Below are 25703 nucleotides of genomic sequence, written 5' to 3' on the forward strand. Positions count from 1 at the left end.
TTCACTTAAGCCCTGACTTTTCCTCTTATTATCTGGGTGACTTCAGAAGTTATTTAATATTCCTTAGTATCTGTCTCCTCATTTTTGACATGGGAATAATAATAGTACCTACTTCAAAGGTCTGTTGTGTAAATTCCATGAGATAACTCACATTAAATACCCCACACAGTGCCTGTGCGTACTGATCGCTCATTGTGAGCTGGGTGTCATCACTGTTCTTTGAACTCACAAATGTTTATTGAGCACCTTTCATGTGAAAAGCACCTGAGAAAATATAGTAGTGAAATAAAAGGAAATTATCCTAGAATCGGGAGGAGGAGGATGGGATTCAAAAAAGGCATTTCCTAAGTCAGTTCTTCTTTAGAAGAGCTACTCTACTCTGAACGCAGTTCATGGAATGATATTCAAACCACAAAATATGGTTTAAAAGTAAGCTAGAGAAAAATGGCCACACCCCATTAATCCTGGAGATGTAGCTCCATTTAGAACTCCACCTAGCCAAAGAGTTGGGATGGGCTGGAATGCATTATTAGAAAGCTCAGGGTTAATTTGGTCTGCTGCATCCAGTAATCCTGCTCCTGAGTAAAGGCTGTCATGCACAAAGACTTTTCATTCAGTACAGCTGTTGTTATCACCGGACAGCGCCTTGATTCTTTGGTGACCAGAGGAGTCAGTCACCTATTTTGTGCTAAGAACAAACAGGCTGGTGGACCTGGTAGGGGTTACTGCTGTGACTTTAGTTTTGGTTGAAACACAAGTACTAGAAGATGGAACTAACCAAAAAGACCAAGTGGCTTTGTAACATTGAGCTTGAATTTATACCATCTTACTTGAATTTATACCACTCTTTGGGTTAGGTCATACCCACGAGTCCTTCTAGAGGTGGGAGAAAGGATGTAAGACAGGCTAGGATCTCAGTAACTATCATCACCATGTCTGGAAACAACACCTGTACTCATTACATAGTCTTACACAGAGACTGCATGCCTACCTCAAGTGGCCAACTCTGAGGTGGGATTCAGTCTTCAGGTTGTCCACACAAGACTAGATAGACAGGCCAGGCCACCATTGGACCTGGCAAAAGCTGAAGAATGCCCTTGCATGTGTATGCATTTTGCAGTGGATGAACATGTTCACCATTATCAAACAGTGGACTTTTATCCCCAAGTCATGGATGAGAATACAGAAGCACAGAGAGTTGAAGAGATTTCCCACAGAACCAAACAAGTCCAGGGCTCTCTATACCAGCCTGTCTCTCTTGCTATTAGAAAACTTCCCAAAGCATAAGAAATTTACAGTCATGTTCAAGGCTGGCAGGGGTGAGGGAGTGATGTCAGATTGTTATGGTAACCCATAGTCGTTAGAACCGTTGGTCAGAAGTAGAAGCCACGAGCCTGCAGGACCTCAAGATGCGCAGAAGAAAGGTCCTCTGCTGGAGAAGGAGGGTCGTGAAGCAAGTCGGTTGAACAGGGAAATAGTAACAAGGGCATTTTCCTGAGAAAGTTGGGGTCATTTTGTCTTATGACCTTAGCTGCCTTCCTGAAGACAGCTCAGGGATGGATGTGGGGCTCAGGCTCAAGAAGCTAAGCTGGAAACATGGGTGGTGGCCTTGGCGAGTGATCGTTCCTCCCCACCACCACCACCCCACTGCCTTGCTGCACATCCTTTATACCTGAGGATGCACGTACATCCGCATGGGGTTTTCTTGCCACTCAGGCAGACAGGACAGGCTGGCGGCCACTTCCTTCTGGACAGGCCAGCCCCAGGCCTCAAAGAATGGAGCCAGATTCTTCTGCACCTTTTCCGAGAACTTCTTCACCCACAGATTCATCTTGCCAGCCTTGTCTGTGGGGGTGCCAGAGAGTGTCTGGTACTCAGCAAATAACTGGGTGAATGGCTCCCACCCAAAGGCTTCCTGGAGCTGAGAAGAGAAGGAAGGGGCAGAATCAGGTACCAAGTTGTGAAAGCACCGGCAACATGCATGTTCAGAAGTATATTTCAGTTACAGCGATTTCTTCTCCTTGACCATTCATGAGCCTCCCTCCTGTAGTCTTGGCTAAGACTACAGAGGTATAGAATGTGCAGGGATCCTGGGGTGTCCCAGACCACCCCTCTTTTGTGGAGGAGAATTCTGACCCTGGGGTATAAAAGCCAAAACGGATAACATCCTGAAGTCAGACCTCCCTCTGATCTTATTGCCCTGGCCTCTGACAGTCCTGCTCATCACTATTAATTAATGCATCAACAGACACTTATTACACATACAGCATTTATTAAATACCTATAGCGTGCCAGGCATTGCACTAAACAATGGTGATTGAGAGCCCCTGTCTTCCAGAGGTCACGGGTCAGTGGGAGAGACAGACATGTAAATAAATGTAAAAAAAAAAAAAAAAAAAAAAAAAAAGAGGCTTATCAAGGAGATAATGTCAGGAGAGGAGGGCAATAGAACTGAATGTTGACAGGGGACCTGACTTGATGGGTAGATAAGATGTTCAAGCACATTTCAGCCACAGGAAGGAAGGAAACCTGGGAACTGGGGGACGAGAAGCTGAAGCAGCAAGATGTGTTCATAGTGGGAAGGAGTTTGGAGTACCAGAGGGTAACTCGAGGGGCACGGGAGCTGGGCGATGAAGCTGGTAAAAATCTGAAGCTGGCAGGGTCTTGTACACCCTGCTGGGCGGCTTTGACTTTGTATGTAGAGGAGATCACTTTAAGAGTTTTAATCATGGAGTATTAAGATTATTTTGGAAGTAAAGTGGATGAGGGACAGTAGGGGGTTGAGGCAAGGAGGCTGTTGTCACAGAGCAGAGACGAGCAGTGAGCACCTGTACCAGGGCAACAGTGGGAGGAAGGGTGGCGAGCAGGTAGAGGAATCAGAAGGTGCCTGCCCATCCTGAGACTGAGTCCCAGACCCCAAGATGATGGGTCTTTCCATAACTTCTGCAAAATGATCTTCAAGGCTCCATGGTGAGTGGGTAGGCGGGTAGGGTGAAATTATGGCTTTAACTTCCACTTCGGTAGCAAGCTACTATTTAAGGTCTGTCTCCATGTAGACCCTCAGACCGGCCGTGTAAGAATACAGAACTGAGGCAGTGCAAAGTCATCTCATTGAGTGGTGCTGTCTCCATTCACTCTTAGAAAATAAGGGGAAGAGGGGCGCCTGGGTAGCTCAGTCGGTGTCCGACGTTAGCTCAGGTCACGATCTCGTGGTTTGTGAGTTCGTGCCTCACATCAGACTCACGGCTGTCAGACTGTCAGTGCAGAGCCCACTTCGGATCCTCTGTCCCCGTCTCTCTGCCCCTCCCCCGCTTGCACTCTCCCCAAAATAAATAAATATATTTTTTAAAGATAAGAGGAAGGGAAGTGATTGAGAGGCAGTGCCAAAGCTTGAGTTGTGTCATTAACTTCTGATTTTAGGTTCCGGGTTCATCATTTAAATGAGTGATATGGGAGAGGCTGCTGAACTTCTTTAATCTGGTATTTGCCTCTGTGAAAAGCAGGCCATACCACTGCCATATAGGGCTGTGGCAGGCAGCATAAGAGATCTGATCTGGGGAACAGACTTGAGAACTCTGAAACATTAATATTCAGAGCAGGTTGGGGAGGGGACAGGGCTTTGTGCTTATTTCACAGGAAGTCTACCCGCTTCAGGACTTTGGTATCCTTGGGAAGTGGGGTTGGTTGGTTATTCCTTTATTCGTTCTAAAGACATTTCAGGTTCAAGTGGTGTGACTGAAGTCAGAGAGCCTTGATAACAGTTATCTCCTAGAAAGCTCTTGTAATGCAGTTGTCCTGGACTCATACCACTGTTATTACAAACGGATGGATGAAGGGATGTAACATTCTCTTAATTCACAGAACTAAGGTTAGGAAAAACAAAGAAAAACAGAACGACACCCATTTCTGGAGCACTCATTAGGCAACCATGGTCAGAACCAGTAAGTGGAAGTGCTTGGCTCCAGTCTCAGGAATGCCTCAGAACTTCTGCTCATGACCAGCAGACCAGTAGGCTGTATTTTGTCCGCCTGCTTTGTTTTTCATAATACTTTTCATTTCCTCTTACTTAACGTCGCAAAGTACAGAAGGCGAGGGGGACAGGTGTCATTATCTCTATCTTAGACATATATAACCTGGGAAGCCCCACCATGTGGTCCGGTCCCCCCCTACCTGTGCCCAGTCTGGAGGCGGCAGTGAAGGGGATCCAGGATGCTACACGGTGGAGGGTTCTGGTGGCTCTCAACTCCCTGACCTTCTCCGTACCTGTAGGTATGTTTCCAGAGCTGTCCACACATTCCAGTCGTGCAGTGGGGCTCCCTTTCCTACGTGGGTTTTAATTCTCTTCTCTCGTTCTGGAGGGCTCAGCGCAGGATGGGCCCGAGCCCTGGGGATGCCCAGGACCGTCTCATGCACATAGACTGACCAGAGGTTGCAGGTGGCCTCAGTGGTGTGTGGGGGGAACTCCCACTTCTGTTGCTGCTGGTTGTGACCCAGCTCATGGATGGGTCCCCACAGACCCCTGCTCCTCATGCCTGCCTCATTGATGAGCTCCTGCACTGACTCCAGGTGGCACATGATGGGGTATCCTGAGTGCATCCAGCCTGGGAACGCAGAAGCAAGAGATGAGGGGCAGGGGGTACCCAAACCCATCTCCCTTCATTCCTCTCTGCCGGGTAACTTTCCCTCACCATCCGGGTTGCCTTCCGCAACACCGGAATCTCCATGTTGGTCGGAAAGTAGATGGCTTCCTTTACCCGGTCAGAAACTGAACGGTCCCTGGCCCCCTGCCCAGCCTCTCACGCCAGAGTTATGCCCTCCACCTCACTGTGGCCCTGAAGGATATGAATACACTTTACACAGCCATTCTTGCTACAATTCAGTGCTTCACATTGTGTGATTTTCCTATCCTGTGAGTCTGTGACACCATGTCCTGTGTCTGGATTGGAGAACAGTGTCATTTCTTCTGCCACGTAAACCACTGTCGTGCAGATTTATACTCATCAGCAGAGGTCATCTTCTCCTTTTTTAAAGAGAAGAAAACCAAGGTCCAAAGGAAATGTCAATATGTCAGAACCAGATCTCCTCATTTTTCTTTCATGTAAACCACTCAATACTGAACATAAACTGCTCCTTTCCATGGCCAACTCACTTCTGTTTGGAGGAATATTTCTATTTTAACCTCTCCTTGAAATAACAAAGAGATGGCTCGTCACTATCTGTGAACCCCCAGGAGCAATTTTTTTTCTGAGGTTGTCCTGCCATCCTGTGAAATCTCACCTTGTAGATGTTCACCTTTTCACACGTGAACATCTCTGCATCCCCATCAAGGTCTTTTTTCCTTTACTGGTTAGATTATACCCTTCACATACTGGACATGACAAAAGGCAAAACACTGAATAAATGGTGTGCGCTGACTAGGAGGAGCACAGCCCTGGAGCACCCACCGGCTGAGATCTGCACGTCGGCAACAATCCTCTCGGGACGGCAGAGAGGGAAAGGCTGGGCTGCCAGCCGGGCTATCGCCTGCATCATCTCGTCCCAGAGGTGGAGTGCAGGCTCGGGGTCCTCCAGGGTACGGAGGTCTGCCGTTGGCACCGTCAGGATGATATTATCGGTGGCCAGCTCTCCCCAGGGAGCCAGGCTCTCCTGGACACAGTTCTTCCACTCCTGCACCGACGTCTTACCTGGGAACAAATATCATGGGCATGTCTCCCCACTTCTCCAGCTTACCTTGAACTCCAGGAGGAGGTCACTGAAATAGTGAACTGGACATGTGGGTCTATGTGCCATGAAGTGAAGGACGGGCCTCTAGACCCTCCCCTTAGTTCTGCCCGGAAGTCTCCACAGCCACAGGGTGTTTCATAGCCCCACCCCACCTCTACTTACATCTTGAACACTTCTTCCCCCTTCTGTGTGCCAGTCCCCGCCCCAGCCCCCCTTAGCAACCGGCCTGCGACTCTGGTAGCATCCCCGGCATTGTCTCCTCACCCAGCTTGTAGTATGGGGCGGGCACGGCCCTCTTGATGGTGACAGGTATGGGGCCCAGTTTGCTGCCCTTCGGCACGATGACATAGAGGAGGCCGCCCCAGAGGCAGGAGACCGACCGCGTGGTCCTGTCCATGCAGCACTGGTGAGTCACCACAGGGGCTCGGGACAGCTTTCTGGCCTCGGTCAGGTTATCAGTGTGGCAGCCAACCTGTATCTGGGGAGGTGAGTCCATCATGTGTAGCAGGAGCTAGGTCTCTGTGGTGAGTGTGGGGGGCCCTGTGTGTGCTGGCTGGATGGCGGGTACCCGACAAACACCAGCTTCCCCCTTCTGTGAGCTACCCGTGAAACCTATGAGGTCGTCCTTCAGCAGTCATAGGGAATGAACGGTATGTGGGATCATTCTTCTGGGGGTTTAAACAGCCCAACGATGGAGTGTCACCAGACAGACCAGGCACAACAGCCCTGAGGCAGATATGGACCAGGGCCCTGCGGTGTCTCTGTACCAGGTGGGACCCGGGCTCTCGTGTCAGGGCCTACGCCGTGTGGTGATTCCAACACCAGGATGAGCCAGACGGGGTCCTGGGCCGCCTTTTGTGCACAGAGGGGGGCAGCCGTCCAGAGGTGGTGAGATGTGGCCCGAGGCGGAAGGGCTAGTTCTCACTTCCCCCCGCCCTTGTCCAGGGCCCCCCCACTCCCCTTTCTGGTCACATGGGTTGAGGTTTGTTTTGTCTGGAGTCCTGGGGTTGCTTCTTTTAGGTGGAACGTAAGCGAGCTCCCGAAAGGCGGACACAGAAGAGCCCCTGACTGTGGCAGGAAGTGACCCTCAGGTTGAGGCAGGACAGTGTTAATCCTGCCTGTAGGGCCTGCTTGTGTGAGTGACCAGATGAAGCACAGCCTCAGGGGTCAAGGTAATGACGTAAAACACAGAAAGACCGTGTGCTGTTGGCGAAGTGGGTGAGGTTCTGAGGATGTGATGGGGCTCCTGGGGCCCCTCACATCCCTGTGGGGACGTAAAATCACCACACGTGGAAGTGCGAGGGCTTAGGTGTGAGTTCTATGCGTGACAGTAGCTCTGGCATCTCAGTTGCTCCTTTAGGCCCCCTGAAATAGATCTGCTTCGTCTATGAAACCCGTGAAATGGGCAGAATGGTCCCTCCTGGCCTCCCGGGAGCGCTGCCGAGACCCGAGGAAAGCCAAGCGGCTCTGGGGTTTGGGGTGTTGGCAGTGGCTACTCTGGTCTTACCTTCAGACCGGCGCAGGCTGCAGCTTCGGACAGTGAGACTTCTGCACTTTGTCCGTGCGGGAGGTAGAGCCCGGTACTCACCCAGCGGTCCTCGTTGCCTGACAAAAGCCACAGGAAGGGCTGAGTTCTTCGCCCAGCTGACTCTGGGGCACCCTGGAGCCTCCCGGCCCCTCCCAGAGGCACAGCCCCTGCCCTGCAGACCTCAGCTCACCCATGCTTCTGGCATGCATGCCCCCCAAACCCTCATTGGAACCCCGACCCCATCTTCCCTGAAGTACGTGATAGGGAATGACGCTGGCCCACTGGAGCTCGGTACCTGCAATGTCCTGTGACACCGAGGAACCCCCCCGACCCCCCCGCCCCGGGGCCTGCTGCTCTGGGCATCTCGCTCTGTACCTGGGTTGCTGCCATCGATCTCCACAGCGATGGGCTGATCTGAGGGGGCCGGAAGGGAGCCGCAGGTCCCCGTCCCAAGCTCGCGCACCAGCTGGGAGCAGTCAGTCCCAGAGCGTGCCAGCTCCGTGGCCAGGCAGAGCACCGCGGCCTCACAGGAATCGCCAGCCACTGGGTGCTCCCGGCTCACGGCTGGGAGGCCTGACAGACGCAGCATCTTCCTCAGGAGCCGGTGCAAGGAGGCGTAAGCCGGGACCCCCTCCGCGGGAATCTGTAGGAAGGCCGCACCGTCTGCTCCCAGCTTTGCCAGCCAGCGCTTTTCCAGGTTCCCAGCCCCACGGTTCAGCGTGGCCTGGAACTCGCACAGCGCCGTGCGGATGTGGTAGCTCCGCATCTCGGGGGTGGGGACAGGGAAGCAGCCCGGATCGAGGGTCTGAGCCAGGATGCTGAGGCCAAAGCGGTTGAGGATGACGTTGCCGGGGAAACCGGCCAAAGTGGAGCGGCCCGGGTTCTGGGAGGCCCACCACCAGGCCTGGCCCCCGATCAGCAAGCCCCCACCCTCGGCCACGAACTCCTGTAGCTGCTTGGCCTCCTTGTCACAGTAGGCCTTGCAGCAGTAGACACGCAAGTCGTGCGTCAGATGGGGCTGCAGACCGCACTCCAGGCCGTGCTCCGATAGGAGGGCGCACAGGTTTTTCAGCTCTGTGTTCACCCCACATTTGCCTGTCTGGCCTCTGGCCAGCCAGCGCACAGCATTGAGCAAAAAGGGCCCCATCTTGGGAGCCCAGAGCATGCCCTCGTGGGCGGCGAGGACCACCCGGCCCCGGCCATAGCGGGCGGCTGCCAGGAAGCAGCCGAGCGAGGCGTCTAACCCCAGCGGGAAGGCCAGGGCCCCGTGCACCAGCAGCTGCGAGGGAACTCCCCCCGTCTTGATGTCCAGCTCTGAGATCCCTTCCAGGAGCTGCTGCTGATCCCGCCTGAGATCCTCCCCGCACCTGGAGGGTGACACGGGGACAGAGGGTCAGAAGCACCGAAAACAAGCTCCTAGATAGGGAGTTCTCGGTGTGGGTGCAGAGGGGACAGTTCGTGCCAGCCTCCTGGTTCTGACTGATAACTGCTAGGATTCAAGTATGGAATACCATTTACCTTATCGGATCTGAGGCAGATTTTTTCACCTTTGAACGACTAACTGATGGCATATCGCTGTTTAATTGGCAGTGTTGACTCTTACTTCGTGACACAAAAATGGTGCTTATCTTATAACTGACATTGTCGTGGATTTGATGAAATACTGAGGAGTGACGTAGTGGCCTTAAGATGTGTACATCTTAAAGTCCACCTTCTCCAAATAAACACTGGCAGGAATTCTTCCCATGTTAGTCAACTGGTTGTTGAATATTCTGGCTTGAATTTCATATCTTTTTAAGTAATTAAACATATACATAAGTTAGTAAAAAAATAGTCTATTCCTAGAGAAAGTAGTCCTACTGTATTTCTCAAGAGCTAATTTTCTGCCAGAAAAAAAGCTGTAAAAACATCAGATTGCTAGCTCTGAGCTAGAAACACAAGTAAATTGTTTAATACTACAATTAAAGATTCATACACACACACACTGTAAAAATTCTCAAATCTGATGAGAGTATTTGTCACTTTTTATCGAGAAATGGTCTAAACGTAATAAATTTAAAAAAACTTTTGTATGTCAAGATTTTTTTAAACCAATTTGTAGATAGATTTGTGAATGTCAAACAACGGGACATTGGTTAAATAAGTTATGGTTAACTGTAGATGGCATACCATATGATAATTAAAATAACTGTAAGATAATATTGGAAAATGCTTCATGGAAAATATTTAAAAATCAGATTCCAAGATACTGTGCCCTAAATGAGCCAAATTTTTGGAACAAACCACCAAAAATGAAAAAGCAAATAGAAAACATGAAACCAGAGGCAGAATCTAAAGTCTGTTTATCACAACATCTTCAGTGACCATCTTGGCTAGTGGGATTATAGGCAATTTTAATTATCTTTACAAAACTTTATTGTCTCATCATAAAAATCAAGTGTTGTTAAAAAATAGTTTATCCATTTAAGTTGCAAAACATTATGGAAAAAAGTACCTCTTGCACAGCTTCTCCTTAATTTCTCTTAAGCATAAAGGAGGAACAAATAAAAAAATGGCATTAATCATACCATGGCTTGCTATTTATCAGTTAAAAACAACAGGTAAACCCATGCGAATTAACATGGGCAGATGTCCAGAACATTGTGCCGAGCAAAACAATTTGCAAAATAGCAGAACTTGGGGATGCAATTTATATAAGACAAAAATAAAACAATGTTAATATATGTCAATACATATGTCAAAAAAGTCAGGATAAAACCACAATAAACTTTTGGATCGTGGGATGGAGAGAAAGGGCTGATTTTGAAAGGGATGGTCACAGGGGTTTTTCCTCATTGGTAGTTTTCAAATAGGGAGAATATAGGAATATAATTTCTCTGGCAATTAAAAATTAAATTTAAAATGCTAAGGTAACTGCTGGAAAAATAGAAATAAAATGTATAACCTACAAATGTGTTCGGGACTTTAAGGAATAGAGAAAACTTAGTCAAAAAAAAAAAAAAAAAGAATGCAGAAAGAAAGCATAAAAGCAGAAAATAAGGCAAGAGGAAGAGATACACTGAAATTATTATTTTATATAAATGGGTTAAATTTCTATATGAAATGACTGAGCCTCTTAGCTCAGGTTAAAAATATCTAGGTATAAGCTGCTTGTAAAAGACATACTCCAAACTGACACAGAAGGACTGAAAATGAGGAAATCTGTGTATCAACAAAGCTGTATCGGGAAAAACCACAACAAAAAGAAAGCAGAAGTGCCGGTATTAATATGAGATGCAACTAAATTGAAAGAGGAAAGAGTTAAAATACACCAAGTGAATATTTTCCATGGGTAAAAGTTACACTTTACCAAAGATACAATTTTCATCAATTTTTAGGGTCCTAAAAACAAAATGCTGAGAGCAAAAACTTGGCACAAAACAAATTAAAATTTGATGAACTCATAATTGCATTTGGGATGGTAGTGGATCTGTCAGCATCCAGTGGGTCAATTACATTAAAAAAAAGAAAAAAGAGGAGAGAGATGATTTGAGCAGAACAAAAAACACGCTTGATCAGAGAACACTGGTGCAATATCTCCCAGACGCTGAGGATGATGGGGAGAGAGCCTAGGATGCTGCATTCCACCAATTTGAGGCAAGACTATAAGGAAGAAAGTAGACTTTCTTAAACATGATGCATTAAATAACATACCAGTTTTCAGCACACAAGCACATGCACAGATGAGCAAATTAGATTATCTGCGTCAAGCTTTTAAGAGCAGTAGCAACCTCAGTCCAGAGGCGTCCTCTGGGGATAGGGCCTGGCAGTGTGGGATAAAAGACGATCTACTATTCTGTATATATTTCTCTGTGGTCTGTATGTTCTTGACAATAAGCTTGAATTCCTTTTGAAAGAGTTTTGTAAAAAGATGGGATGTTAAGACAAAGGAAAGATGGAAGGAAGAGCAAACATAGTAGATGGGATACCAAGTAATTCTCAGCAGAATGCTTGACAGTGTTATGAGGGCAATATTAATGATCTCAAATATCGATTTACCAATATTCAAATCTTGCATACTATCAATGGTATTGAAGTCTGGAAAATAATGAACGTAGCTATTGCTTAACGAGGCTTAATATATACTAGGTATCCACACACATGGATTCTCTCCTTTAATCATGATAAAACTGAAATACATTACTCTCGCTTCACAAATGAGGCTTAAAAAGTTAAGCAGTTTGCTCCATGGTTCTTAGCTAATAACTGGCAGGGACAGGAAGCAAATCCAGGGTGGTTTGCCTCTAGCCAATGTTGTCCACACAGTGAAAACTCTCCTTCAATTGCTTGAGTCTTTGGATTAAGCCCACAAGTGGGTATATGGCAATCAATGCATATAGTTTGTGCAAAGGAGACTTTAAAAAGATGTGAAGGTGCAACTAATACTGTGTTTATGAAAAATGAAATATGTGTGTCCCTTCGGAGCTGACAGTGAAGGGAAGCGAGAGGTGATAGTGTTCAGGTAATACACTAGGTCACACCTAAGCAGACAAGTGATACGTGCAGTGGCTTTTTTTTTTTTTTTTTTTTTTATGTAGACTTCACACCCAGTGTGGAGCCCAACGCAGGGCTTGAACTTACCCTGAGATCGAGACCTAAGTTGAGGTCAACAGTCAGATGCTCGCTCAACTGAGCCACCCAGGCATCCCATGTAATGGTTTTCTGAATGCAGCTTAAAGAACCTCACAATAATGACAACTATGAAGAGAGGGCTTAGTGGGAAGTGAGCCACTGTCCCCTTAACCATACATTGGCCTTCCCTATCCTATTCCTTATGATGCCTAATTGACTTTTTTCCTGAGGTGTTTGGTTCTGAATTTGTTTTCTTTGCTCTGACATCCTTCTTTTCACTTCATTCTGTTACTTGTTTAACATATATTTTTGGAAAGTTCTAAATAGAACTTTAATAGCCTGAAACATTCTCAGGGAATCTGCTTCTGTTCACTGGGTCGCATTTTTCTCCCACGCCTGATTGATTCTGTCATCTTTCCATACTAAATTTGTCTTTTCTGTATTTCCCTTTCCAGTGTATTACGGTGTTTTTATAGAGTTACTGTACAGATTTGTTCCCCCAATTAGCTGCTGCAGATCTCTTGCATGTTCTGAAATAGTTTGGTTCAGTTTTCCTTCATATGCTCCGGGACCCGTTTGCCTATACACACCACCCACATCTATCCACCTTCCTGGATTCTACGGAGGTTGGGATATTGCTGCTTTCCACTTTCTTGTTGTCTGAGGTGTGTAGCATGAATCAAACGGCAAAGTAATCACCTGGGGCTACTGCCGTCCTTGCTGGGGGCTAGTCCCTGCACTTTGGGGGACTTAAGGCTATGCCTACCCCACCCGAGCAGGTGTGGAACACACCTGAGGGGTTCCACCCACCACTGTGCATGGAAGATGGCAGCTCCGGCTTCCCTTTCTGCCTCCACCAAGTCCTGCAGTGGCTCTGGTGCTTTTATATACTCCCCAGTGTGTTCGTTCTAGAATATGAGAAGGCATTAATGATAATTCTTGGATTTGTGGTGGTAGCTTTCTTCTTGCGTCTGGGTTGGGGTGGGGGTCAGGAGATGGTACATACCGTGCCACACATCAGTCACCTGCCCGCCTCGAAGCCTCCCGTTCAGCTATCTACTTGGCATTGCTCATTCATTTGGTCAGATTTGGTGGAGAGGGCAGTTCTGGGATCTAGCCCCATTGCATACAGTCTTTACCTGGAAACTCTTTGGACCGTGGTGAGGATCAAATGAGAGAACACAACACCTTTAGAAGATGCATAAGCTGCTGGCATGTGTTTACTTTCACGTGAGCAATTCCTAATATATTCTAGACTTTCTAGGTTACACCACGTATAAATGTCACGAGCTATTGTTCTGGGAGTTGTTTTCCCTAGCAAGTGCCTTTGGATCTGACTTTGTTCTTTGTTGTTTTTTTTTTTTTTTTTTTTTTTTTTTTGAGAGAAAGCGAGTGTGGGAGGGGCAGAGAGGGGGACAGAGAATCCAAAGTGGGCTCTCTGCTGACAGCAGAGAGCCAATGCAGGGCTCCAACTCATAAACCATGAGATCATGACCTGAGCTGAGATCAAGAGTCAGACCCCTAACAGACTGAGCCACCCAGGCACCCCCTGACTTTGCGTATTAAAGTAACTTCAGTGTCTCTCTCAGTTATATAAGCATGGGTGTGCAGTCAGCGCTTGCCCTTGGGGACAAGACATTGAGAGTATCTTCTGTTTTGGTTTTTGGAGAATGCCCCTCCCCTTGGCAGAGCATTTCCCTTAAGATGCTCCAGGGCCTCCAGCAGGACTTTGAAGTCAGCAAACCTGCTGGGTCAGTCCAGGCGCCTTTGACCAAGATTTGCCAGCAGGAAAGTTCCCTAAAAACCTCTAAGGGGACGCCAGGTAAAGGAGGCAGGAATCTGAGCTGAGGGCCTGGGCTCAACATTATCAGGTCTTCTTAGACTTTAGACGTGACCCTCTCAGCCAGCTTCAACCCAGTTTTTGGCTGAGCTCCCCTGGCAGAACATTCCTTAACATGAACTTATCTGTGGGGTTAACACTAGCATACTAGCCACCCTTTCTCCTTCATGGTTTTGGGTGTGTATTCACCTACGTATCCATTAATTTATATGGTATACAAACATTTGTCGCTCTATACTGTGTTTCACACGGCAGGCGCTGCGAAGAAAGCAGCAGACATGACAAGCAAGAGCAAGGCATTGGTGCAGCTTAACGTTCTGGCTGGCTGGACAGGCGCCAGCCAGTGCACAGGTCGGGGGTGTGCAGGTTGTGATCACTGATGCCGAGGCCATAAATGCAGAAGAGTGACACGGGGAGGTTAGTCTTAGATTCAATAGGGTCATCGGGGAAGACTCCTCTGAGAAGGGGGTTTGAGCTTGAAACTGAATAAGAAGAATAAATTGTCTGGTCCAGAGCTTCCCAGAGTAGGAAGAGAAATTTGAAAACAGGTCTTAAAATGAACTTTGCCATTGAACTACTAGTGTTATTTTTTTTGAATAACTGGATTTGCAAATGTCTTTAAAAAACTTCTTTAAAGTTTATTTATTTTGAGAGAGAGAGGGAGGAAGAGAGAGAGAATCTCAAGCAGGCTCTGCACTGTCATGAGCACACAGCCGGACGCGGGGCTTAGTTTCATGAGCTGTGAGATCATTACCTGAGCTAAAACCAAGAGTCAGATGCTTAACTGACTGAGCCACCCAGGCACCCCCACAAATGTCTTGAAACTTTATAGGACGAGAAACCTAATGTTACACCTTGAGGTCTTTGAATTTGGGGGGATTATTTTAGAAATTTAAAGATGTGTGTGGCTGATGTACAAGCTATACCCCCCCCCTCGAAATACTCAAGTTAGAAAATGTCTACGTACTCAACACAAGGACACAGTTAAACCAACTGTGGCACATATATTGTGACTAAAAATTCTCATTAAGAACATTACTTTTAAAAATAGAAAAATGTTCTTAAGCAAATACAAAATAGCAGTACATAACAACAACTGGCAAAAATGATGCATGATGACAGAAGATGTGTAAAGGTCAAAATTTTGTTGGGGACACAATGAGAAGCTAAAAATATTCAGATATTTCACTGTCATGTTGTTATTTCAGTAAAAGTTTTACAAATAAGGAAAACTGATAACATGGAAAACTTATTTTCATACATTACCTGAACATTCCCAACACTTCTGTTGGTCAAGCAAGTATGGACTTCAGTTAAACACTACTGTAGGCCCAGAGCCCAAAATAGTGTCTACAGTTTCACAGGCTCTCAGCACATTTTAGCTGAGTGAAAGAATGGATTGACAGGTTCTAGAAAGAGGGAAGGAAAACTGATATGGTAATGAAATTTGCATCTTTACCCATTTTGTTGCTGCATTAATAGAACAATATAAGACATAAGGTCAAAGAAAGAATCTTAGTGTAATTTGAGGAAAATTTCCTATTGTGTAAGGGTTTATACAAAGGCAGAGGAGTGATATAAAATTTTTTTCAGGTTATAATTATAGACAACTTGGAGATAACAAATGTTTAAAGAAGAAAATAATAATCACCTATCAGCTTATCTCTAGAGATATACTATTAATACTTTTATTTTCTATCTGTACACATCTTAACTAATTTGGCATCATTTAATATAGTTTTATATATTAATTTTGTCTATTGTATCATCAGTATTTTCTTACTCCTTTAAGTAATAAGTCTTTAAGGAGTTAAAGAGTAAGATATACCATAATTACTATTTTTTTAAAGATTTTTATTTTATCTTATTAAAAAAAAATTTTTTTAACATTTATTTATTTTTGAGAGACAGAGACAGAGCATGAGAGGGGGAAGGGCAGAGAGCGAGAGGGAGACACAGAATCTGAAGCAGGCTCCAGGCTCTGAGCCGTCAGCCCAGAGCCCGACTCGGGGCTCGAACTCATGAACTGTGAGATCATGACCTGAGCCGAAGTTGGATGCTTAACCGACTGAACCACCCCGGTGCCCCTATACCATAATATTTTAAGCAATATTCCATCTGTTAGACACTTATAGTTTTCCCCGTGTTTTACTTACTAGTGAAACACCATTAAAATTTTTGCTACTAAACTTTGCCCCATAGACACATTTCTCTTTTCCAATCCTTCCATCTTCCCTTGCCCCATAGGTGCTGATTCGGAGAGTCCCTCCTAGTAAACTTTCTGCTTACTCTCTCGGTCTTTGAGTTGGGTTCCTGGGGAACCCAATTCTGGGATAGTTGGTAATGTTTAGCAAAAATTACATGTGCATTTATCCTTTGACTCAGCAATCCCATTTCCAGCGATATGCAAAATTACAAAGGCATATGCACACAGGCATTTACTGCAATATAGATGAAATGGTAAGAATACTGGAAAAAATTTTTAAATACTACAAACTCAAATCTGTCAGTAAAAAAACTATCTGAATAAACTATACTACATCCATACATTTCAGTGTAATAAAATATATAGTGCATATCTATAGGTTATTATGGAGCCATATCCAGAAAACAATATTAAGTGAAAAAGTAAGGTGGAGAAAAATATGTATCGTATACAGTTGCTTTTTTCAAGAAAAAGGACACCAGTGTGTGTGTGTGTGTGTGTGTGTGTGTGTGTGTGTTCATACATATACTAACAATGGAGTAAAATGATTTTTTTTTAAAAAAGCGAGAAAAAAAATTATATAAAGGAACAGGGATAGAATATTGGCTTCTTAAGATTTTACTTTAGATCCACATAGCTATGCTAAATTATTATAAAATAAAATTAATTCACAAAAGCGCTTCCAAACAGCAAAAGTAAAATATCCAAATGAATCTACATGTGTATCCATTTATTTATTTATTTATTTTTAATTTTTTTTTTTTAACGTTTTTTTTATTTATTTATTTTTGAGACAGAGAGAGACAGAGCATGAACGGGGGAGGGGCAGAGAGAGAGAGGGAGACACAGAATCCAAAGCAGGCTCCAGGCTCTGAGCCATCAGCCCAGAGCCTGACGCGGGGCTCGAACTCATGGACCGCGAGATCGTGACCTGAGCTGAAGTCGGACGCTTAACCGACTGAGCCACCCAGGCGCCCCTACATGTGTATCCATTTAGTGGTGTAACCACAAAGAGAAGAACTAGTCTAAGTGACTTTAAAAGATGGTAATTTGACTTTATATACCTCATAAAATATATCATAAGGATGAAAGGAACTGAAAATAATCTTTAACTGTGCTGGTAGTACTGTTATTTGGCAACTGTTATGTGTGTCTTGTGGGATAAAACAAATGAGTTATTAGGGTGCTTTCTTTCAGAACTAGGATTATTTAGCATGGGACAAAAAGGAGGCAGATGTAATAAGATCACTGAAAGGAAATAAAACCCTATAGCTCTGAAGTTGAATTTGAAGCATGAGAATGAGCTCTTGATGTATTTATCATTTCAAAATCCTTATTTCTTAGCTCTGCCCACTCAAAAGGCCTGGAAACAATGATCAACCCAAGAGCAGTGAGCACACCACTGTGTCTCCGGCTCCTAAACACCATTTCCCACTCAAAGGAATAAGGGCTCCTTGTAGAAATGGCTGACGTTGGGTCTGGGGCAGGAAATGTGTAACATGAGGCTGAAACAAGGAAGTCCATTAAGGCTGGGTCAAAAAGTTTTAGTTTGACTTGAATAGGTTCATGATGGAACATGTTTATTATGTGAGTGTTCCAATCCATGAGTTCATAAGGACAATTAAAAAAAAAATAAGACACAGTGGAGACCTTTGGAAGATTCTAGGGAGTCCAACTCAGTGCTTTGGAAAATCCAGCATTTATCCTGCCTTCCCTAAGCAGACTATGCCAGGGTATGCAAATAGTAGATGAAGGGAATTATGTTTTTATAGAAGTATTCTAAATACTGGATAAAAGGAATGCTAGAATTTTAAATATACCATCTTAAGTTTATTTTTATTTATTTTGAGAGAGAGAGACAGCAGGTGAGAGAGGGGCAGAGAGAGATAAATAAAATAAATAAAAGAGAATTTCAGGTAGGCTCAGCTGTATCAGTGCAGAGCCCGAAGTGGGGCTTGAACTCACGAATGGTGAGATCATGACCTGAGCCAAAATCAAGAGTCAGACACTTAACTGGCTGAGCCGCCCAGGCACCCCTAAATCTACCATTTTATAGCCACTGATGAATTAATGGATCTAGGACTAGGCAATGATTATTAATGACTTTTAATATCACAGTGAGAGAAACAGACATTATGTTCCATTCTGTGGACATACACACATTACCACGTTTAAAGTGGTCAGGCCAAAAATTCAAACATGAGGCTCATCAAGCTTCTAAATTGGGGGGTGGGAAACTTTTCCAGCAGGGTAGATAATAGACATTAGGCTTGTGGGCCACATGGTCTCTGTTGATCCTACTCAACTCTGCCATTGTAGCTCGAAAGCAGCCACAGACCACATGTACACAGAGGGGCATACTGTGTTGCACTGAAGCTTTATTTACAGAAACAGGGCATGGTTTGCTAATCCCTGCCATAGAATCTACATCTAACTTCCAGTGTACAGGAAATACAGGGAACAAAGGAATATATTACATGACACCGTAAGAATGCAATCTAAAAATTCAGACTGAAGTGAACTGTTCAGGCAGGACAAAGTGCCTAGTTTCTTCAACAACAACAACAACAACAACAACAACAAAACAGAACAAAAAAAAAGCAAGAGATAAAAAGAATTGGGAAGGAAACTCATATCTTACAGGAGACGTAAAAGTCGTATCAGTCAAAATATTTGGGTTTTAATAAATACCAGTTCCAATAAACTTTGAAAAAAAAAGATAATCATGGAAATAAATGATGCCATTAAGGAATGACAGTGGTGCCTTGTGGTTGTTTTTGAAAGAGTTTATATGTTTAGACATACATATTGAAACATGATGGGAGCACCTGGGTGGCTCAGTTGGTTGAGTGGCTGGCTTTGGCTCGGATCATTATCTCATGGTTTGTGAGTTCAAGCCTCACATCAGGCTCACTGCTGTCAGAGCGGAGCCTGCTTCGGGTCCTCTGTTCCCCTCTCTATTCCCCTCCCCGGCCTGTGCTCTCTCTATAAAAAAAAAAAAAAGAAAGAAAAAGAAATATGATATGTCTGCAATTTACTTCCAAGTAATAGTAGGGCTGTGGGTAAAACTGACTATGAGTTGGCTCTTCTGAAGGTCAGGTCAGGGCTGCATGGGACTCATGGGACTGGTCTTTTGCATGTTTGAAGTTTTCCGTAATTAAAAGTTGAAACAAACACAAAACATAACTCAGGTTCAGCAACAGAGATGAAAAAAATGTACGTGTAGATGAAGAAAAATAGGTTTAGTTTGCCGGACAAGAGCCTCTGGAACAATTAAGTAGAATCGGGCTCATGGGATTTCCTGTTTGTCCCATAGAATTAGAATCAAAGACAAGCTGGAGTGGATCAGATCCACTCTGAGGTTTCTGAGTGACCCGTCCCCTCCCATCCCCTCCTGTCCCTCTCGGAGGGAAGGAGGTCCCAGGGCACCAGGGCTTGGGGCTGACGGCCCAGGGTGCTGCTAGCTGCTCACCCAACAAGCGTATGCTCTTCCTGGCATCAGCAACTTGATTTCTTCAGAGTTGCTAGTGCGCCTTTAAAAATACTCAGCAGGGGCGCCTGGGTGGCTCAGTCGGTTAAGCGGCCGACTTCGGCTCAGGTCATGATTTCGCGGTCCGTGAGTTTGAGCTCCACGTCGGGCTCTGTGCTGACAGCTCAGAGCCTGAAGCCTGTTTCAGATTCTGTGTCTCCCTCTCTCTGACCCTCCCCCGTTCATGCTCTGTCTCTCTCTGTCTCAAAAATAAATAAACATTAAAAAGAAAAATTTTTAAAACACTCAGCCCCTCAGAGCCTCTGGCAGCAGAGCTGGCCAGGTGAACAGCAAGTCTAATGGTCGGGGCTTCCAAAAATATTTTATTTTCTGAACTAAAAGGGATCTACTCAGCAGGTGTGGATATCCTAGCTTATCCTAGGTATGCTTACAGTGCCTGAAGTAGTAGGGGCAGCCTTGTGACCATAAAGAATAAGGTGATACACCATGACGGGAGGGGTGGAGGTGATGGTGCAGAGACAGAGAGAGAATGAATGAACCTGGCACATCACGGAGTGTCTGCCACAGGCTTATCTACCTGAACTTTGTGCTCCACAAGAAAACTTAATCCTGCATGGTTAATCCACTGCGGTAAGGCTTCTGTGACGTGTCACCGAACACAGTCACTGGTTTCACCGTTACCCCAACCCCCAAGTATCCAAAATTAAACTTCCTGGTCTCCTCTGAACTCCCTTCTCAGTCTTCCTCCACTTCATAAATAGCAACTTTGGTCTTTAAGGCATTCAGATCCAAACTCCTGTCGCTTTTTCCCTTCTCGCTCCATTTTCATCCATCAGCCATGCCTGTTGGGTCTCCAGTCTCACCTCCAGCTCCACTGCCGTCACCCTGGTGTGAGCCACGGTACCTCTTAGGTAGCCTGTTTCAGGAGCCTCCTGACTGGTGTCCTGCTTCAGTCCTGCCTCCTACAGCCTATTCTCCATCAATCAGAAGGCCCCTTTTGAAATGCAGGTACTTCCTGTCAGTCCTCTGACCCAAATCCTCTCACTTCCAGTAAGACCCAGAGCGCTGCCAAGGACTACCTCACGTCCTTTTACACCAGCCCTCATTCACCCAGCTCCGGTCACACCAGCTTCCTCAGTGTTCCTGCAACAAAGCAGGCGGGCTTCTGCTTCGGGCTTTCACCTTTGCTCCCCCCTCCGCCTGAGTTCTCTTTTCTTTTTAAAAGTGTATTTATTTTGAGAGAGAGAGAGAGAGAAAGGGAGTGCATGCAGGTTGGGGAGGGGCAGAGAGAGAAGGAGAGAGGGAATCCCAAGCAGGCTCCACGCTATCAGCACAGCCCGATGTGGGCCTTGATCCCACAAACCATGAGATCTTAACCTGAGCCAAAATCAAGAGTAGGACGCTCAACTGACTGAGCCAGCCAGGCGCCCCCTCAGTTCTCTTTTCACGGATGTCCATTTGGCTCATTCCTGAAATTCTTTCAGATCTCTTAGCTGTCACCTGACCAGACCAGAGAAGCCTTCCAAGGTGGCCGTTTTCTTGTTTGCACTCCTCTCCACTCCCCACGCTCCTCTGTCATGCTCTCCATTTTAGGGAATTGTGTTTCCCTGGCTTCCTTGCCCTTGGGCTTCTGGTGGGTACACCCACGGGAGGCAGAGGCAGAAAGAAGACTGAAGGCAGGCAGGCAACAAGAAGGAGACGAGGTCTGTGTCTCTCTCTTCAGGCTGTGTCTCTGGCACTCACGGTGTCTACTCTGAGATGCCAGGTCCCACAGACACCCCTCCATCTGGGGTCCCAGCTCCTGCTACACAGGCTTCTACCAGATGACTCAGAACCTGGGCTCCAGTGACAAGGCCACCTCCCTCTGTTGGTCATGCTGTCACTAAGCCCTCCATTACTGTGCTGTCTCTTGTGTGGCTTTCCAGTTCCTCCCTCACCTGCATAGTCAAGTTCTTATATTAAGTCCTTCTGTTTCAAACACCAACTAGTCCTGACGGGGCCTGACCGATAAGCCTTCCCTGATGACCCTCAGTGCCCTCGACTCCCCTCCCTGTCACTGTCCACTTATCCTGCATTACTTTCCCTGTGGCTCTTATCAACACATGCTAGAGTTTATATTTATTTGTTTTCTTAATTGCCTAACTCTTCACTGGCATATAAATGAGCAGGTAGTAGGACTTGGTGTGCTGTGTGGGGCTGGCAGTGGGCTGAGCTCACACAAATAAACCAGTGTTCTTTGATCTGTTTAAGAGATCTTGATAAGCACTCTCCCCATCCTGGACACTAGACACAGGAGACAGAGAGATGAATAAAGCAAACACTTCTATCTGGACATAGGACAGGGTGACGGTGAGAACCCAGCCTCCCTCCCTGTGTTTGCCTTGTGGTGCTTTCAAAACAGAGTGGAGAATCACGTGTGTGAAAATGGAAGCTCATCCAAGAGGGAGATCAAATCTATTGTTACCATGTGTCCGACTCCCCGTAGGGAAACACCACTCACCTGACATGGAGTGGGATCTTGGGTACCTTCTTAGAGACCTTGAACCGTCCTCTGTCCCCATAGATGTCGGTGAAGTACACTCCAGCCACACTTGTCACCTGGTTCCCGGGGAACCTGGACAGCACATTGTCACGACCATGCTGACTGGCCCAATACCAGGCTTGGCCCCCGATGAGCAGGCCACCTCCACGTTTCACAAACTGGATCAGCTCTGCAGTCATCTTATCATGGTAGGCACTGATGCAGTAAACCCCCAAGGGGGCCCCCAGTTCCGGCTGAATCTGTGCCTGAACCCCACAGCCCTGCAGGATACTTACTAGTGATCCCAGGGATGGGTGCACTCCAGTGGGAGCCCCAGGTGAGGGACAGAGCCAACCCACTGCATTAAGAAGAAATGGAACCAAGCCAGCATCCAGCAGGTAGCCTTCATGGGACACCACCACCAGGCGGCCTCGGCCGTAGAAGGAGGCAGCAATGAGGACCTGGCCCTTGTCATTCACCATCACCGGGAAGGCGGCCTCTCCAATAAGAAGAAGTTCACTAGGGATGGGGTCTTTGGGGACATTCCAGCTTGTCACTCCATCCATGAGGGCCTCGAAAGCACTGGCAGGAGTTGTCGCCATGGTTCAACCAGCTGCTGCAGAGGAGATGAAAGGCTGCGCTTGGTCAGAACTGATGAAGCATCAAGTGAAAACACAACTAAACGCATTCAAACTAAACCATTCACTGGGTTCCCCACTGTGTGCCAACCACTAGGGGGCCCAGCAAGGCACACGGGGACAAGGCCTTCATTTTCATGAATCTGATATTTCAGCAGGGGAAGGACAATAAATAAATCGGTAGACAAACATAAACACAGCAATTCCTAACCATTAGGATGAAAATAAGGAAGTGATGTGATATCAAGAGTAACTGGAGAGTCCGTTGAGATTGTGTGACAGGAAAGGCCTAGATGAGGAAGTGACCTTCAAGGTGTAACCTGACGTTTCAGCTGAGACGTGGCATGTGTGGGAGCCCAAAGTAGCCCTGGGCAGGGCAGAACACGACCTGAGTGGCTGAGGGGGGCGGGGCTGGGTCCTGCACAGCCTGGTACAAGGTGACAGCCATGTGCGTGAGCTGACTTAGTATTGTGCTGCATCTCTATGGACAAAACGGTCAAGTGACCTTTCAGAAAACTGCATTTTGGGGGACAGTTTTGACTAAATGAATTGAAATGTCTCCCAACTTATCATGGCTGCCCTAACTAGGAGTTCCCTACCTCTGTGTGGGTAGCTTTCTTTTTCCAGGGGTCTTTTAAAATTCATTGTGCCTGGAGAGCCTGGGTGGCTCAGTCTGTGAAGCATCAGACTTAGGCTCAGGTCATGATCTCGCGGTTCAAGGGTTCAAGCCCTCTTTTGGGCTCTGTGCTGACAACTTGGAGCCTGGAGCCTGCTTCAGTTTCTGTGTCTCCCTTTCTCTCGCCCCTCCCCTGCCTATGCATTCTCTCTCTCTCAAATATAAATAACATTTTTAAAAAGTCAGTGTGCCTAAAATTCAGCTATTTTTTCCCTTAAAGCAGCTTCTCTTGGATAAATTACTTAAGCCTCAGTTTCCCCACTTATAATAAAGAATAATACATCCCTTGGAGGATCGTTTTTGGAGATTAAGAGAATGCATATGAAAACACCTTGTTCTGGGTACACAGTGAGTGCTGAGAAAACGTGAGGGTCTGTCCCTATGCTGACCTTTCTAACTTCCCCAAATGACAAGGGCCATGTTCTGGGTGCCTGTCTGCTCCCCTCGGCCTACCCCTGACTTCAGCAACTGCCATGGAGGAACTTCCTGGGCACTCGGACGCCTCCTCACTTCCGCAGGTACACAGGGGCAGCCCTGCAGTGGCCCTGAGCGGGGAAGTGGAGGGCATGTGGACTCCGTGCCACAGCGGCTGTCCTACGTGTGTCCACGAGTCCCTCAGCAAGCACCTGAGGGGCTCAGCTCCAGCTGCCCCAGTGGTGAGCAGCTCAGCCCTTCGCTGCCTTTCCCTCCTTCCTGGTCTCCCCCTCCCCACTTCCTCACCTGCATTTGGGGCTCACTTCCCAAATAGGCTACCCGGCTCCAGTCCTTGTAGCAGGCCTCGCTTTGGGGAAGAATCAAAACTAAGACACCAAAGTTTTCCTCTACCTTTGCCTCCTTCCTTCCTCTCTCCTGTTTCCATAGACAGTCGGCTACCTCACTTTGTTCTTCTTGCACCGGGTCTCTCCAACATGAGTGAGTGCCTTCCGCTTGTATTCACATCCAGACTAAACCCATCTGGCTTTAGTCCCAGGATGGATTCTCATCTACCGTCTTCTCAAGCCATCCTACCCACTTCACTTCGTAATAAAAACCCTCTGATTTCATCCACTCTCCATAAGGTAGAAGCTGAGTGCCTTGCCCTGGATTCTAAGACCTCCATGGTCTGGGCTGTTCAGACTTTTTTTCCCTGCTACATACATTCTCTGCAAACCTCTAGCAGGCTTAGCATCCCTGAACATGTCCTGTATTTCCTATAGAAGTCCAGCTCCTGATCACCCTGTAACTTCCCGGCCCATCTAACCACCTCTTTCTCAGTAATGCTCCCAGGAAAGTGAATTCACAAAAGAGAACCGGTACCCACATCGAGCATCGTGGGCCATGAGGGCGAGTGATCTCAGCTTTCTGGTTTAGGACTAGGGAAAAAGCAGCGAAAGAAGTCAGGCAGCCTGAGATCAAGATCATGTTAACTACCTTGGAAAGGGAAGTCTTTCAGTACCCTGGGCCTAACAGGAAAAACAGACAAAAAACCCAAGAGATGAGTAATAGTTCCTCCGAACCCTGACCTCAACTCTCAAGAAGTAGGTGCGCGCGTGTGCGCAGACATGCGCACGTACATGCATACATCTTGGTAAGATTTTTGATTCACAGGTTCAAAGAGGCGAGAGAAAAGTGTTTTCAGAAAAATAGCAAACAGCACCAGACTGGGTACACGAAAGGAAACCCGGGACCCAGGCAGAGAGAAACACCTGAATGAAGGAACATTCCTGGGCATGCTTCCGGCACCAAGCGGCGCCCCAGCGAGCCCAGGTTCTCGGCCCCCGCCCCACCCGCAACGCTCTCGGATTGTTAAACTCACGATCGGTAGCCGGGTCCGTGGCGCTAGATCCGAGCGCGGGGAACTTATGCGGTGGCACAGCAAGCGGTCTGGGGTGGGGCCTGATGGAGGAGGCAGGCGGGGTGGGGCGCGGTTGGGGCGGTCCGGGGCGCGGTTGGGGCGGTCCGCGGCGCGGTGGGCGGTCTCGGGGCCGCGTGGAGAGGGCGCGGAGTGGGACCCAGAGGCGGCGAGGATGCGGCGAGGTGCTGGGGGGACGGCCCGGGGGCAGGGCGCAGCGGTCGGTCTGGGCGCCTTGTGGAGGGGGCGCGGCTGGCGACCCAGGGGCGGGCGTGCGGGGCGGGGTTGGGGTGGTTCAGGGACGGGGCTCAGGGGGCGGTCTGTGGGGCGGAGCCGGCGGGGCGCGGCAGGCGTGGTGGGGCGCCGCCCGGTTGAGGCGGCCCGGGGGCGGGGCGGCCCGGGGGTGGGCGGGGCGCGGCGCGGCGCGGTTGGGGCGGTTCGTGGGCGGGACAGGCAGGAGAGGGGGCGTGGCGAGGGGCATCTCGCCTCCGAGAGGCCCCTCCCGGCCCGCTGCGCTTGAGGTGGTGTCGCAGTTTGCGGAGCTCCATCAGGGTGCGTGACTCATGCTCCCAGGAGGTGGAGTTCCTCGATCTGCGGGGTTCGGGCGGAAAGAGGCTCTCTCAGGCCCTCCGAGAGTT

At 47.4% G+C, this 25703-nt stretch overlaps 1 protein-coding gene and 1 long non-coding RNA gene across 7 annotated transcripts in view; one reads left to right on the top strand and one right to left on the bottom strand.

Annotated features, from left to right (window-relative positions):
- Nucleotides 1–33: 33 nt before the first annotated feature.
- On the bottom strand, nt 34–25138 carry TCAF2 (TRPM8 channel associated factor 2). 6 transcript variants are annotated; one of them, XM_042926918.1, is made up of 8 exons: nt 25030–25138; nt 21900–22533; nt 7628–8619; nt 7232–7329; nt 5989–6202; nt 5445–5684; nt 4264–4601; nt 34–1921 (listed from the first exon to the last, which is right to left on the bottom strand). In XM_042926918.1, the coding sequence occupies exons 2-8, from the start codon at nt 22520–22522 to the stop codon at nt 1667–1669; spliced, it is 2760 nt and encodes a 919-aa protein (XP_042782852.1). In that variant the 5' UTR covers nt 22523–22533; nt 25030–25138; the 3' UTR covers nt 34–1666. The 6 variants fall into 6 exon arrangements, 5 of the variants coding, with proteins under 5 accessions (XP_042782852.1, XP_042782851.1, XP_042782850.1 ...); XM_042926917.1 differs by having other exon boundaries at nt 21900–22555; XM_042926916.1 differs by having other exon boundaries at nt 21900–22536; nt 25030–25137.
- LOC122212946 overlaps nt 6059–25703 on the top strand; it is a 34421-nt gene continuing 14776 nt past the window's right edge. Inside the window, exon 1 of the long non-coding RNA XR_006199369.1 lies at nt 6059–6130. This is a non-coding gene — a long non-coding RNA (uncharacterized LOC122212946). The remainder of the gene's footprint in view (nt 6131–25703) is intronic.

Source organism: Panthera leo, chromosome A2, assembly GCF_018350215.1.
Source record: "Panthera leo isolate Ple1 chromosome A2, P.leo_Ple1_pat1.1, whole genome shotgun sequence".
Classification (NCBI taxonomy): domain Eukaryota; kingdom Metazoa; phylum Chordata; class Mammalia; order Carnivora; family Felidae; genus Panthera; species Panthera leo.

Bases quoted from the DNA above. Each gene is read 5' to 3' on its own strand.
- TCAF2 (XM_042926918.1), bottom strand. From the start codon at position 22,522: ATGGCGACAACTCCTGCCAGTGCTTTCGAGGCCCTCATGGATGGAGTG. The intron at 8,620-21,899 runs GTGAGTGGTGTT...GTCACCCTCCAG, and splicing joins AAGATCCCACTCCATGTCAG to GTGCGGGGAGGATCTCAGGC. The intron at 6,203-7,231 runs GTAAGACCAGAG...TCACCTCCCCAG, and splicing joins CAGCCTGCGCCGGTCTGAAG to ATACAGGTTGGCTGCCACAC.